General features: G+C 43.1%; 1 protein-coding gene across 1 annotated transcript in view; it reads right to left on the bottom strand.

Moving 5' to 3' along the window:
* The window catches only part of RIPK3 (receptor interacting serine/threonine kinase 3), a 150715-nt gene that overhangs the window by 71468 nt on the left and 62910 nt on the right, over nt 1-16337 (bottom strand). The window contains exon 5 of the mRNA XM_073631825.1: nt 1046-1173. Coding sequence (XP_073487926.1) covers nt 1046-1173 — 128 coding nt within the window. The remainder of the gene's footprint in view (nt 1-1045; nt 1174-16337) is intronic.

Raw genomic sequence — 16337 nt, 5'->3', positions numbered from 1 at the left:
GTTTGACGATTCTTTCATATAAACAAGTGGAGAGATTATCTGCTCACTCAGCTGTCAAAAGAAAACATCCAGGCATTCTGCCAAGTTTAGAACTTGAAACATTGTATCTAACTTCCTTCTTAGATCAAAGGGATAAACTTCTCTGTGTAAACAAATAATCTGGGCAATCTGCCAAGCTTTAAACAACGTGTAAATGCAGGAAGTTTAACCACTTAAAGTCTAAATCTTTTTCTGACACTTCTTTCTTAAGTTAAAATCAATATTTTTTGCTAAAAAAAATTACTTGGAACCCCCAAACATTAGAGATAATAAATATATATATATATATATATATATATATATATATATATATATATATATATATATATATATATATATATATATATATATATTCTAATATTTTATAATATGGAATAAAATGGCAATTGCTGCAATATTTTATGTCGCACTGTATTTGCCCAGCGGTCTTTCAAATGCAATTTTTTGGGAAAAAATACACTTCAGTAAATAAAAAAAAAGAAACAGTAAAGTTAGCGCAATTTTTTTTTGTTTTAATGTGAAAGATGATGTTACACCGCGAGAATCGTGAGAGAATCGTGATCTATCCTCTAAGCAAAAAAATCGTGATTCTCATTTTAGCCAGAATCGTGCAGCTCTACCTAGTTCACACTAATGAGATTTCAGCTGTGACTTGAGTCGTACATAAAAGCATGACATGTTTTTAATGGTGTCTGTTCATAGAAATGTTACTCAACACAAAGCAATTTTGGAAATGGTTCCTGTACTGCTTTAGTGTGATTCCAGCGCAATTTTTTTGTGGCCCCATAGATTATACAAACCTTATCAAAGTAGTACAACATAATATAATTGAAAGTCAGATCAAAATCATGTCACAGCAGTGTGAACTTAGTCTAATAAGCAAATCAGAAATGTCAGCCCCCATAATTCTATGCCCACAGGTTTGCATTGAAGTAAATAAAGGACAGGTACCCTGCATAAGGGATAGATTTATGTTTGTTAATGAAAAAATACAAACTTTGAGTACCTGTAAACATCAGAGGCCTCACTTGGGTTGTATCCCTCTTGAAATGCTTCAGGAGGCATGTATTCTAAAGTTCCCCCATTTGCTTCATTGGAGCTACTTCTATATTTGGACAAACCAAAATCTGTAATCTGAAAGGAAAGATCTGAATCTTCAAAGACAATTTTGACTACAGTCACCAATACTTTAAGCTTAAAATGGCTCTTTGTGCCCATTTAAATGCAGCAATTATCAACTATTGAATTTGTCAGCATTAGTTATTTGTAGTTCAAACAATAAGCTGTTTAGAAAGCACTTTATGTTAATATTGCCTATAGCATATTGAGGGGTTGTTTACGAAAGGCAAATCCACTTTGCACTACAAGTGCAAACTACAAGTGCAAAGTGCACTTGAATTGCACTGAAAGTGCACTTGGAAGTGCAGTCGCTGTAAATCTGAGGGGTAGATCTGAAATGAGGGGAAGCTCTGCTGATTTTATTATCCAATCATCTGCAAGCTAAAATGCTGTTTTTTATTCTCCTTGCATGTCCCCCTCAGATCTACAGCGAGTGCACTTGCAGTGCAATTTCAAGTGCACTTTGCACTTGTAGCTTGCACTTGTAGTGCAAAGGGGATTTGCCCCTTTAGTAAATAACCCCCATTGTGTACATATCTATAATGTCTCTAAGGGGGCAAAACAATCTCACTGAGCTAAATAGTTCAGCATATCTGGTTATACCATAACAAGTAATTTGCCTTGCATTGCGCCTCGGTGAGGGCTTTCACACTGAAGCGGTGCGCTGGCAGGAGAAAAAAAAAACTCCTGTAAACCGCATCTTTGGAGCGGTGAAGGAGCGGCGTATTCACTGCTCCTTCACCGCTCCTGCCCATTGAAATCAATGGGGCAGCGCGGCTATAGTGGCGCTATGCGAGCGGTTTTAACCCTTTTTCGGCCGCCAGCGGGGGTTAAAACCACACCACTAGCGGCCGAATACCGCCGCGAAAACGACGGTAAAGCAACGCTAAAAATAGCGCTGTTTTACCGCCAACGCCCCCACCGCCCCAGTGTGAAAGGGGCCTAAAGCTTTTAATACTGTTTGTGTCTTTGCTAAGGTATATTCTCTTCACTTCCTGTTCTGTCTGATGCCTGTCACCTGGACATGAAGTAAAGACATTTCTCTAGTGGAGACACCAACAGCAATTTAAACCTAAAGGAGGATCCAAAACTATACTTCTGCAGATTGAGGGGCTCCAGAAAGTCTATGCTGAACGGAGGAAATTAGTTTTTTCAGTTTTCTCCGGGATTGGTAACTCCTGGATTGGGTTCTGGAGCCCAGAGACTTGAAAGGGCAGAAGTTTCTAACTCTGGGTCCAGGTTTTACTGGGGACTAGCAGGCTATGTGTACAGGTGTGCATATCCTTCATAATCAAGGGTCTGACTGAATTCAGGACTCCACACGGGAGACAGGAGATCTCCTGCCCAGAGGTCTGGGTTTGGGCCAGTACAGCAGGTAGCTGCGGCGAAAGAGAGAGAAAGAGAGACAGATACAGATACAGAATTTGTACATGAGCACAGTGGTGCTGTGAATCTGAAATGTGGTCTGGATTGGTTTTGAAGTTTTGGAAATAGGGTAACACTGTAAGTTACATGTGAACTTTTTCTTTATCCGCTTGCCGACCAGCCACCGTCATTATAATGTGGCAACGTGGAACGATCCCGAGAATCGCCGTAGCTGTACTTCGGCTCGGGAACTCGCTTTTATGGGCGCATGCGCGCTCCCATTGGCAAGTGGGGAAGCCAATCAGTGGATCTGGCAGATTCAATGTCCACCAGCCACTTGCGATCGTTCCCCGCAGTGACAGAATGGGGATCTGCCTGTGTAAACAAGACAGATCTCCGTTCTGACAGGTGACAGGGGAGATCACACAGATCCTGTCTTTCTGCTAAGCAGGAAGACGGATCTGTGTGTTTCCCCAGTCACACAGTCCCCCATACAGTTAGAAAACACCTGCAGTCAACACATTTAACCCCTTGCTTGCCCCTGATGTTAACCCCTTCCCTTCCAGTGTCATGAGTACAATAACGGTGCATATTTTTAGCACTGATTTGTAATAATGTCACTGGTTCAAAAAAGTGTCAAAAATGTCCGTTCGGTGTCCAATCTGCCCGCCGGAATGTCGCAGTCCCACTAAAAATCACTGATCACCGCCATTACAAGTAAAAAAAAAAAAAAATATTAAAAATGGCATAAAAATATCCCCTATTTTGTAGACACAATACCTTTTGCGCAAACCAAACAATACACGTTTATTGCCTTTTTTTTTTTTTTAATCAAAAATATGTAGCAGAATGCATATCGGCCTAAACTGATAAGTAAATTTGTTTTTTTTACATTTTTTTGGAAATGTTTTATAGCAGAAAGTAAAAAAATTAAGTTTTGTTTTTTTTTTCAAAATTGTTGTTTTTTTGTTTATAGAGCAAAAAATAAGGAGATCAAATACCATCAAAAGAAAGCTCTATTTGTGGGGAAAAAAAGGACATAAATTTTGTTTGGGTACAACGTTGGACGACTGCGTAATTTTCAGTTAAAGCGGCACAGTGCTATATCGCACAAAATGGCCTGGCCAGGAAGTGGGTAAATCCTTCCGGGGCTGAAGTGGTTAAAAAAAAAGTGGGCCACAAGCACAGGAAACAGTATTTCCTGGTTGGTCTGAATATATATATATATACATAGTGGGGACAGAAAGTATTCAGACCCCCTTACATTTTTCACTCTTTGTTATATTGCAGCCATTTGCTAAAATCATTTAAGTTCATTTTTTTCCTCATTAATGTACACACAGCACCCCATATTGACAGAAAAACACAGAATTGTTGACATTTTTGCAGATTTATTAAAAAAGAAAACTGAAATATCACATGGTCCTAAATATTCAGACCCTTTGCTGTGACACTCATATATTTAACTCAGGTGCTGTCCATTTCTTCTGACCATCCTTGAGATGGTTCTACACCTTCATTTGAGTCCAGCTGTGTTTGATTATACTGATTGGACTTGATTAAAAAAGGCACACACCTGTCTTTATAAGACCTTACAGCTCACAGTGCATGTCAGAGCAAATGAGAATCGTGAGGTCAAAGGAACTGCCTGAAGAGCTCAGAGACAGAATTGTGACAAGGCACAGATCTGGCCAAGGTTACAAAAAATTTTTTGCTGCACTTAAGGTTCCTAAGAGCACAGTGGCCTCCATAATCCTTAAATGGAAGACGTTTTGGGACGACCAGAACCCTTCCTAGAGCTGGCCGTCCGGCCAAACTGAGCTATTGGAGGAGAAGAGCCTTGGTGAGAGAGGTACAGAAGAACCCAAAGATCACTGTGGCTGAGCTCCAGAGATGCAGTCGGGAGATGGGAGAAAGTTGTAGAAAGTCAACCAACACTGCAGCCCTCCACTTCTACTAAATACTGAGCAAAGGGTCTGAATACTTTGGACAATGTGATATTTCAGTTTTTCTTTTTTACTAAATCTGCAAAAATGTCAACAATTCTGTGTTTTTCTGTCAATATGAGGTGCTGTGTGTACATTAATGAGGAAAAAAAATTAACTTAAATGATTTTAGCAAATGGCTGCAATATAACAAAGAGTGAAAAATTTAAGGGGGTCTGAATACTTTCCGTCCACACTGTGTGTGTGTATATATATATATATATATATATACACAGTATCTCACAAAAGTGAGTACACCCCTCAAATTTTTAAAAATATTTTATTATATCTTTTCATGTGACAAGACTGAAGAAATTACACTTTGCTACAATGTAAATTAGTGAGTGTACAGCTTGTAGAACAGTGTAAATTTTCTGTCCCCTCAAAATAACTCAACACACAGCCATCAATGTCTAGACCGCTGGCAACAAAAGTGAGTACATCCCTAAGTGAAAATGTCCAAATTAGGCCCAATTAGCCATTTTCCCTCCCTGTGTGATGTGACTCGTTAGTGTTACAAGGTCTGAATGGTGTGAATGGGGAGCAGGTGTGTTAAATTTGGTGTTATCGCTCTCACACTGGTCACTGGAAGTTCAACATGACACCTCAAGGGAAGGAACTCTCTGAGGATCTGAAAAAGAATTGTTGCTCTACATAAAGATGGCCTAGGCTATAAGAAGATTGACAAGACCCTGAAACTGAGCTGCAGCACGGTGGCCAAGACCATACAGTGGTTTAACAGGACAAGTTCCACACAAAACAGGCCTAGTCATGGTTGACCAAAGAAGTGAGTGTACGTGCTCAGCGTCATATCCAGAGATTGTCTTTGGGAAATAGACATATGAGTGCTGCCAGCATTGCTGCAGAGGTTGAAGGGGTGGGGGGTCAGCCTGTCAGTGCTCAGACCATACGCCGCACACTGCATCAAATTGGTCTGCATAGGTGTTGTCCCAGAAGGAAGCCTCTTCTAAAGATGATGCACAAAAAAGCATGCAAACAGTTTGCTGAAGACAAGCAGACTAAGGATATGGATTACTGGAACCATGTCCTGTGGTCTGATGAGACCAAGATAAACTTATTTGGTTCAGATGGTGTCAAGCGTGTGTGACGGGAACCAGGTGAGGAGTACAAAGACAAGTGTGTCTTGCCTACAGTCAAGCATGGTGGTGGGAGTGTCATGGTCTGGGGCATGAGTGCTGTCGGCACTGGGGAGCTACAGTTCATTGAGGGAACCATGAATGCCAACATGTACTGTGACATACTGAAGCAGAGCATGATTCCCTCCCTTCGGAAACTGGGCCGCAGGGCAGTATTTAAACATGATAATGACCCCAAACACACCTCCAAGACAACCACTGCCTTACTAAAGAAGCTGACGGTAAAGGTGATGGACTGGGCAAGCATGTCTCCAGATGTAAACCCTATTGAGTCTTTGTTGGAGCATACTCAAACAGTAGGTGGAGGAGTGCAAGGTGTCTTTTTTTTTTTTTTTTAACCACTTGCTTACTGGGCACTTAAACCCCCTTCCTGCCCAGGCCAATTTTCAGCTTTCAGCCTTGTGACTTTTTGAATGGAACATTGCGCAGCCATGCTACAGTGTATCCAAATGAAATTATTATAATTTTTTTTCACACAGATAGAGCTTTCTTTTGGTGGTATTTAATTGCTGCTGTGTTTTTAATTTTTTGCTAAATAAAACAAAAAAAAAGACCGAAAATTAAAAAAAAAAAAAAAACACAGTTTCATAGTTTGTTATAAAATTTTGAAAATAGGTAAATTTTCTCCTTCATTGATGTGCGCTGTTGAGGCTGCGCTGATAGGCACTGATAAAGCAGAACTAATGGACAGTGATAGGTGGCACTGATAAGCACTGATGAGGTGAAACTGATGGGTGGCACTGGTGGGTGGCAATGAAGGGCACTGATAGGTGGCAATGATAGGCACTAATCACTGATGGGTGGCACTGATGGGCACTGGTAGGCACTGGTAGGTGACGCTGATAGGCAGCACTGATCTGTGGCCACTGATTATGAGGCACTTGTGGGCATTGATGGGTGGCACTGTGGGCACTGGTGGGTACTGATAGGTGTCACTGGTAGGTGGCACAGTGGGCACTGGCAGCTGACACTGGTGGGCACAGAAAATGCAGCCGCGGCTTTCTTTGTGAGGGACCGATGTCCTCTGAAAGAAGCCGGTGATTGGCTTTTTACAGCGTGAGGGGAAAAAAATTACCGATTACCGAGCTTCTGTTTACATCACGTGATCAGCTGATCATATGGTAAGGGGCCGGGATCGATCCCTTACTTTGATCTGTGATCAGCCGAGTCTCATAGACTCTCAGGGATGCGCAGACTGCGCTTGCTCGGGAGGACGTTCATGAACGCCCTCCCGGCAATTAGGGCCCGCGCTGTAGCCGTCTTTTTTTACGTCGCTTCCGCCCTGCAATGGTATGGAGATGAGTGGGGGACATCTTCCCCTCACTCGTCTCTATACCTAACAGGGAGAAGGACCCAATCACCTCCGCCGCTGTAGGCAGCTCCGGTAAGTGGCGGAGGGCACCGGAGCGCCCCTCTCCCGCTGCCGATAAAAGTGATCTCGCGGTGAATCCGCTGCAGAGACCACTTTTATCTGAAAGCAGACCGCTCACTGAAGAAGAGGATACCGGGGTTATGGGTAGCTAGCTGTTGCCATAACAACGATATCCCTCTTCAAAATACAGACCTATACGACGGCGGGCGGTCTGTAAGTGGTAAAGTACATTAACCACTTCACTCCCGGGCTGAATTTTTCAGCCAGAAGGAGTGACATCTCAGACATAAAACCTGCTGTATACCACTAAAGGAGGCTAATCTGTGGTTTACCACGGAGGAGGCAACTATTCTAACCTAATCTTTCGGGAACGGCTTATCCTCAGAGGAGTACAAGGATCCAGATATCCCATTATGTGTGGAGCTAAGGAGGAGGTGAATGGCCTGAGGACTGCCACTACACTCACTGCATGCGATTTACCCCTGCAGGGGTGCAGGGATCTGGTGAGTGGGGAACTGAAGGGGAGCATGGAAGTCACCTAAGCTGTTAGATAGGCACGAGTCGCTTTTGGACAAGCACAAGTCACTTCAAATTTTGCCACTTTTTGCACTACTAAAAGACTGAACTTATATCAACCACTATTTTTATATGTTGTTTTTTATGTGTTTTTTTTATGGAGAAATTTTTTATAATAGAATTTTGTTACTAGTTGCTGAGGAAAAATAGTTGAAAATCTGATCAAAATTGCTGATTGGGCGGGAACACCCAATATTACACTAAGCACATTCACTTTATATTGCAGACTGACACGTCAGCTTGCAATCATTATCACCATTAGGGATTTGCTTATTTTTATTTTATTAATTATCTTTTGTATAAACCTGCTTTAAAACACAGTGGGAACACCCGTTAAATGTTTCTCGTGCAACCACACTACTCAGCACCCACCACTTAAAAGAGTGATTCACTGTGGAGGTTTACCCTTTAGGTGACGGCAGTATTTTTTTTTCATTTATGTTTTTTCACTTACTTATTGCACATTCACCTGGGAAGAGTGACCCATTGGTGGAGCACTTTTCAGGTGACGGGCAGCACCACCCACCCCTATTTTTATACACTTTTACTATTGGTACTCAAGTTGGAGCCCCTTTGGGGAGGCAGCAGCCTAACTTACACCTAAGCGCGGAATCTAACAAATATTATATGTGTGTGAGAAGGAGATTGCAGTTACCGCTTACAGTGCCCCCCCCCTAATAAAGAGGGCCTGTCAACACCCATCAAAGTACCACCCATCAAAGTACACCATCAGAGTACCTGTCACCAGCCATCAAAGTACCTGTCACAGCCCACCTGAGTACCTGTCACAGTTCATCTGAGTACCCGAGCACCTGAGTACCTGTCACAGTCCATCTGAGTACCCGAGTGCCTGTCACAGTTCATCTGAGTACCCGAATACCTGTCACAGTCCATCTGAGTACCTGAGTATCTGTCACAGTCCATCTGAGTACCTGAGTATGTGTCACAGTTCATCTGAGTACCCGAGTACCTGACCACCTGCCACAGCCCATCTGAGTACCCGAGTATCTGTCACAGTTCATCTGAGTACCTAAGTACCTGAGTATCTGTCACAGTTTATCTGAGTACCTGTCACAGTCCATCTGAGTACCCAAGTCCCTGACTACCTGTCACAGTTCATCTGAGTACCTGTCACCGCCCTTCAGAGTACCTGTCACCACCCATCAGAGTACCTGATTACCAGTCACCAGCCCATCAGAGTACCCGAGTACCAGTCACCAGCCCATCAGAGTACCCGAGTACCAGTCACCAGCCCATCAGAGTACCCGAGTACCTGTCACCAGCCCATCAGAGTAACCAAGTACCTGTCACCAGCCCATCAGAGTAACCAAGTACCTATCACCAGCCAATCACAGTACCCGAGTACCTATCTGCAGCTCATCAGGTTACCCGAGTACCTGTCTCCAGCCCATCAGAGTACCCGAGTACCTATCTGCAGCCCATGCCTCATGGAATATACGCTGGGGTGTTTGCTTTCCAAAATGGGGTAATTTTGTGGGTAATTCCACTGTCCAGGTGCTCAAGGACTTTTAAAAGTGTGATAGGTAGGAATGAAATGGGATGTGTAATTTATGCTCCTAGCACGCCTGAAGGTACTACTTCAATGTTGTGGACTGGCTGTGTAAAAGTCTCACACGTGGTTTTGCCATACTCAGGATGAGTAGCAGAATGTGTTTTGGGGGTGTAATTTTTGCTATATACATGCTATGAGTTAGAAATATCTTACAAATTGACAACTTTGTGTAAAAAAAAAAAAAATAGGTTTTCATTTTCACGTTTTCTGAAGACTTGTGTAAAAAAATTAACCGTTCAAAATACTCATAATGCTTCATAAAATATATGTTGGGGTGTTTGCATTCCAAAATGGGGTCATTTTGTGGGTAATTCCATTGTCCTGGTGCTCCAGGGCCTTCAAAAGTGTAATTGGAAATTAGAGGTGTAATTTATTCTCCTAGAACGCCTGACGGTGCTCCCTGCATGTTGGACCTCTGTATGTGGCCAGGCTGTGTAAAAGTCTCGCACATGTGGTATTGCCATACTCCAGAGCAGTGGTCATCAACCCTGTCCTCAGGGCCCACTAACAGGCCAGGTTTGCAAGATAACTGAAATACATCACAGGTGATATCATTTGCTGCTCAGTGATTGCAGTATTCTAGTCTGCATCTCCCCAAGGTAATCCATAAAACCTGGCCTGTTAGTGGGCCCTGAGGACAGGGTTGATGATCACTGCTCCAGAGGAATAGCAGAATGTATTTTGGGGTGTAATTTTTGCTATATACATGCCTTGAGTTAGAAATACCTTTATAAACTGTCCACTTTGTGTTAAAAAAAAAAAAAATAAGTTTTAATTTTCTTTCCACATTTTCTGAAGACTTGTGGAAAAAAATGAACCGTTCAAAAGACTCATTATGCCTCATAGAATAGACGTTGGGGTGTTTGCTTTCCAAAATGGGATCATTTTGTGGGTAATTTCATTGTCCTGGTGCTCCAGGGCCTTCAAAAATGTAATAGGTCGTTAGAAATTAGATGTGTAATTAATGCTCCTAGAACCCCTGATGGTGCTCCCTGCATGTTGGACCTCCCAGTGTGGCCAGGCTGTGTAAAAGTCAATTCAATATTCCAGTCGCTCACGTTCCCGGACAAATGGCAAAAACATTAATGGGTGCTGTAATGATTACCAGTTGGGTTCTGGAAGCATCAAACAGAAGTACATCTTCGCCAGCACACCATGGATCAGCAAACAAACATGTCCAAAAAAGGTTTTTTAATCGGAAACGGTCACATCACAAAGAAGGTGCAACGTTTCAGGGCCGCGCAGGACCCCTTCGTCAGGCTGTGTAAAAGTCACCAACATGTGGTATTGCCATACATTGGGAAGAGTAGCAGAATGTATTTTTGGGTGTAATTGGAAGTATGCATATGCTGTGTGTGAGAAATAACTTGTTATTATGACAATTTTGTGAAAAAATAAATAAATAAAAAATTCTTCATTTTCCCAAGAATTGTGGGAAAAAATTACAACTTCAAAAAACTCACCATGCCTCTTACTAAATACCTTTGACTGTCTACTTTTCAAAAAGGGGTCATTTGGGGGGTATTTATACTTTCCTGACATTTCAGGGCCTCAAGAAATGAGATAGGCCATCAGTACATCAGGTGTGATCAATTTTCAATGATTTGCACCATAGCTTGTAGACTATAACTTTCACAGAGACTAAATAATATCCACTAATTTTGATTATTTTTACCAAAGAGATGTAGCAGTATAAATTTTGGCCCAAACTTATGAACAAAAATGACTTATTTGCAAAATGTTATCATAGAAACTAAAAAAAAGTGGGTTTTTTTTTTCAAAATTTTTGCTCTTTTTTCACTTATGTTGCAAAAAATAAAAAAACCCAGTGGTGATTAAATACCACCAAAAGAAAGCTCTATTTGTATGAAAAAACATTTGTATGATAAACATTTTGTTTGAGTACAGTGTTGCATGACTGAATAATTGGCATTCAAAGTGTGAGAATGCTGAAAGCTGAAAATTGGTCTGTGCAAGAAGGGTGTGTAAGTGCCCTGTATTGAAGTGGTTAAAATATAACAAAACATCCACTTCATATAACTGATGTAGGAGTACTATACCAGCCTTCTTCCACCCTACAAACTCAGGCAGCTTATTTAGTTCACATAGACAAGGATTATCCCATATAGGCATGTGTTTTGTATAGCCTTTATGCTGAGTAATAGTCTGTACTGCTTCCAATAACCTATGAAATAAACAGTAAGTGAGAAACGTTCTTTTAACCACTTGACGACCGCCTCACGCCGATGTACGTCGGCAAAGTGGCACGGACAGGCAAAATCACGTACAGGGTACGTGATTTGCCTTCTGCGGGTGGGGGGTCCGATCGGACCCCCCCCCGGTGCCCGAGGCGGTCGTCTTTTGTCCAGCGGCGATCGGTGATGAGGGGGAGACCATCCGTTCGTGGCCCCCCCCTCGCGATCGCCGCCGGCCAATGAAAACACTCCTTTGCTGCTGTATGCTAAACAGCAGCAAAGGAAGTGATGTCATCTCCCCTCGGGTCGGTATTTTCCGTTCCGGCCCGAGGAAAGAAGACATCTATGTGAGTGCACCAACACACACACACACAGTAGAACATGCCAGGCACACAAAACACCCCGATCCCCCCCCCGATCGCCCCCCGATCCCCCCCCAATCACCCCCCCCCCCCTGTCACAAACTGACACCAGCAGTTTTTTTTTTTTTTTTTTCTGATTACTGCATAGTGTCAGTTTGTGACAGTTACAGTGTTGGGACAGTGAGTATTACCCCCCTTTAGGTCTAGGGTACCCCCCTAACCCCCCCTAATAAAGTTTTAACCCCTTGATCACCCCCTGTCACCAGTGTCACTAAGCGATCATTTTTCTGATCGCTGTATTAGTGTCGCTGGTGACGCTAGTTAGTGAGGTAAATATTTAGGTTCGCCGTCAGCGTTTTATAGCGTCAGGGACCCCCATATACTACCGAATAAATGTTTTAACCCCTTGATTGCCCCCTAGTTAACCCTTTCACCACTGATCACCGTATAACTGTTACGGTTGACGCTGGTTAGTTTGTTTATTTTTTATAGTGTCAGGGCACCCGCCGTTTATTACCAAATAAAGGTTTAGCCCCCTGATCGCCCGGCGGTGATATGCGTCGCCCCAGGCAGCGTCAGATTAGCGCCAGTACCGCTAACACCCACGCACGCAGCATACGCCTCCCTTAGTGGTATAGTATCTGATCGGATCAATATCTGATCCGATCAGATCTATACTAGCGTCCCCAGCAGTTTAGGGTTCCCAAAAACGCAGTGTTAGCGGGATCAGCCCAGATACCTGCTAGCACCTGCGTTTTGTGCCTCCGCCCAGCCCACCCAAGTGCAGTATCGATCGATCACTGTCACTTACAAAACACTAAACGCATAACTGCAGCGTTTGCAGAGTCAGGCCTGATCCCTGCGATCGCTAACAGTTTTTTTGGTAGCATTTTGGTGAACTGGCAAGCACCAGCCCCAGGCGTCAGATTAGCGCCAGTACCGCTAACACCCACGCACGCAGCATACGCCTCCCTTAGTGGTATAGTATCTGAACGGATCAATATCTGATCCGATCAGATCTATACTAGCGTCCCCAGCAGTTTAGGGTTCCCAAAAACGCAGTGTTAGCGGAATCAGCCCAGATACCTGCTAGCACCTGCGTTTTGCCCCTCCGCCCGGCCCAGCCCAGCCCACCCAAGTGCAGTATCGATCGATCACTGACACTTACAAAACACTAAACGCATAACTGCAGCGTTCGCAGAGTCAGGCCTGATCCCTGCGATCGCTAACAGTTTTTTTTGTAGCGTTTTGGTGAACTGGCAAGCACCAGCCCCAGGCAGCGTCAGATTAGCGCCAGTACCGCTAACACCCACGCACGCACCGTACACCTCCCTTAGTGGTATAGTATCTGAACGGATCAATATCTGATCCGATCAGATCTATACTAGCGTCACCAGCAGTTTAGGGTTCCCAAAAACGCAGTGTTAGCGGGATCAGCCCAGATACCTGCTAGCACCTGCGTTTTGCCCCTCCGCCCGGCCCGGCCCAGCCCACCCAAGTGCAGTATCGATCGATCACTGTCACTTACAAAACACTAAACGCATAACTGCAGCGTTCGCAGAGTCAGGCCTGATCCCTGCGATCGCTAACGTTTTTTGGTAGCGTTTTGGTGAACTGGCAAGCGCCAGCGGCCTAGTACACCCCGGTCGTAGTCAAACCAGCACTGCAGTAACACTTGGTGACGTGGCGAGTCCCATAAGTGCAGTTGAAGCTGGTGAGGTGGCAAGCACAAGTAGTGTCCCGCTGCCACCAAAAAGACAAACACAGGCCCGTCGTGCCCATAGTGCCCTTCCTGCTGCATTCGCCAATCCTAATTGGGAACCCACCACTTCTGCAGCGCCCGTACTTCCCCCATTCACATCCCCAACCAAATGCAGTCGGCTGCATGAGAGGCATTTTTATGTCCTCCCGAGTACCCCTACCCAACGAACCCCCAAAAAAGATGTCGTGTCTGCAGCAAGCGCGGATATAGGCGTGACACCCGCTATTATTGTCCCTCCTGTCCTGACAATCCTGGTCTTTGCATTGGTGAATGTTTTGAACGCTACCATTCACTAGTTGAGTATTAGCGTAGGGTACAGCATTGCACAGACTAGGCACACTTTCACAGGGTCTCCCAAGATGCCATCGCATTTTGAGAGACCCGAACCTGGAACCGGTTACAGTTATAAAAGTTAGTTACAAAAAAAGTGTAAAAAAAAAAAAAAAAATATGAAATAAAAAAAAATAGTTGTTGTTTTATTGTTCTCTCTCTCTCTATTCTCTCTCTCTATTGTTCTGCTCTTTTTTACTGTATTCTATTCTGCAATGTTTTATTGTTATTGTTATTATGTTTTATCATGTTTGTTTTTCAGGTGTGTAATTATTTACACTTTACTGTGCTTTATTGTTAACCATTGTTAACCATTTTTTTGTCTTCAGGTACGCCATTCACGACTTTGAGTGGTTATACCAGAATGATGCCTGCAGGTTTAGGTATCATCTTGGTATCATTCTTTTCAGCCAGCGGTCGGCTTTCATGTAAAAGCAATCCTAGCGGCTAATTAGCCTCTAGACTGCTTTTACAAGCCGTGGGAGGGAATGCCCCCCCCCCCCACCGTCTTCCGTGTTTTTCTCTGGCTCTCCTGTCTCAACAGGGAACCTAAGAATGCAGCCGGTGATTCAGCCAGCTGACCATAGAGCTGATCAGAGACCAGAGTGGCTCCAAACATCTCTATGGCCTAAGAAACCGGAAGCTACGAGTATTTCATGACTTAGATTTCGCCGGATGTAAATAGCGCCATTGGGAAATTGGGGAAGCATTTTATCACACCGATCTTGGTGTGGTCAGATGCTTTGAGGGCAGAGGAGAGATCTAGGGTCTAATAGACCACAATTTTTTCAAAAAAGAGTACCTGTCACTACCTATTGCTATCATAGGGGATATTTACATTCCCCGAGATAACAATAAAAATGATTAAAAAAAAAAATATGAAAGGAACAGTTTAAAAGTAAGATTAAAAAAGCAAAAAAATAATAAAGAAAAAAAAAAAAAAAAAAAACACCCCTGTCGCCCCCTGCTCTCGCGCTAAGGCGAACGCAAGCGGCGGTCTGTCGTCAAACATAAACAGCAATTGCACCATGCATGTGATGTATCACCGCGAAGGCCAGATCGAGGGTAGTAATTTTAGCAGTAGACCTCCTCTGTAAATCTAAAGTGGTAACCTGTAAAGGCTTTTGAAGGCTTTTAAACATGTATTTATTTTGTTGCCACTGCACGTTTGTGCGCAATTTTAAAGCATGTCATGTTTGGTATCCATGTACTCGGCCTAAGATCATCTTTTTTATTTCATCAAACATTTGGGCAATATAGCGTGTTTTAGTGCATTAAAATTAAAAAAAGTGTGTTTTTTCCCCAAAAAATGCGTTTGAAAAATCGCTGCGCAATTACTGTGTGAAAAAAAAAAATGAAACACCCACCATTTTAATCTGTAGGGCATTTGCTTTAAAAAAATATATAATGTTTGGGGGTTCAAAGTAATTTTTTTGCAAAAAAAAAAAACTTTTTCATGTAAACAATAAGTGTCAGAAAGGGCTTTGTCTTCAAGTGGTTAGAAGAGTGGGTGATGTGTGACATAAGCTTCTAAATGTTGTGCATAAAATGCCAGGACAGTTCAAAACCCCCCCAAATGACCCCATTTTGGAAAGTAGACACCCCAAGCTATTTGCTGAGAGGCATGTCGAGTCCATGGAATATTTTATATTGCGACACAAGTTGCGGGAAAGAGACAAATTTTTTTTTTTTTTTTTTTTTTTTTGCACAAAGTTGTCACTAAATGATATATTGCTCAAACATGCCATGGAAATATGTGAAATTACACCCCAAAATACATTCTGCTGCTTCTCCTGAGTACGGGGATACCACATGTGTGAGACTTTTTGGGAGCCTAGCCGCGTACAGGACCCCGAAAACCAAGCACCGCCTTCAGGCTTTCTAAGGGCGTGAATTTTTGATTTCACTCTTCACTGCCTATCACAGTTTCGGAGGCCATGGAATGCCCAGGTGGCACAAAACCCCCCCAAATGACCCCATTTTGGAAAGTAGACACCCCAAGCTATTTGCTGAGAGGTATAGTGAGTATTTTGCAGACCTCACTTTTTGTCACAAAGTTTTGAAAATTGAAAAAAGAAAAAAAAAAAATGTTTTTTCTTGTCTTTCTTCATTTTCAAAAACAAATGAGAGCTGCAAAATACTCACCATGCCTTTCAGCAAATAGCTTGGGGTGTCTACTTTCCAAAATGGGGTCATTTGGGGGGGTTTTGTGCCACCTGGGCATTCCATGGCCTCCGAAACTGTGATAGGCAGTAAAGAGTGAAATCAAAAATTTTCACCCTTAGAAATCCTGAAGGCAGTGATTGGTTTTCGGGGCCCCGTACGCGGCTAGGCTCCCAAAAAGTCCCACACATGTGGTATCCCCATACTCAGGAGAAGCAGCTAAATGTATTTTGGGGTGCAATTCCACATATGCCCATGGCCTGTGTGAGCAATATATCATTTAGTGACAACTTTATGAAAAAAAAAAAAAAAAAAAAAAAAAAGTGTCACTTTCCCGCA

Source organism: Aquarana catesbeiana, linkage group LG01 (genome assembly GCF_042186555.1).
Source record: "Aquarana catesbeiana isolate 2022-GZ linkage group LG01, ASM4218655v1, whole genome shotgun sequence".
Lineage (NCBI taxonomy): Eukaryota > Metazoa > Chordata > Amphibia > Anura > Ranidae > Aquarana > Aquarana catesbeiana.
This window is presented reverse-complemented; position numbering and strand designations above follow the sequence as displayed.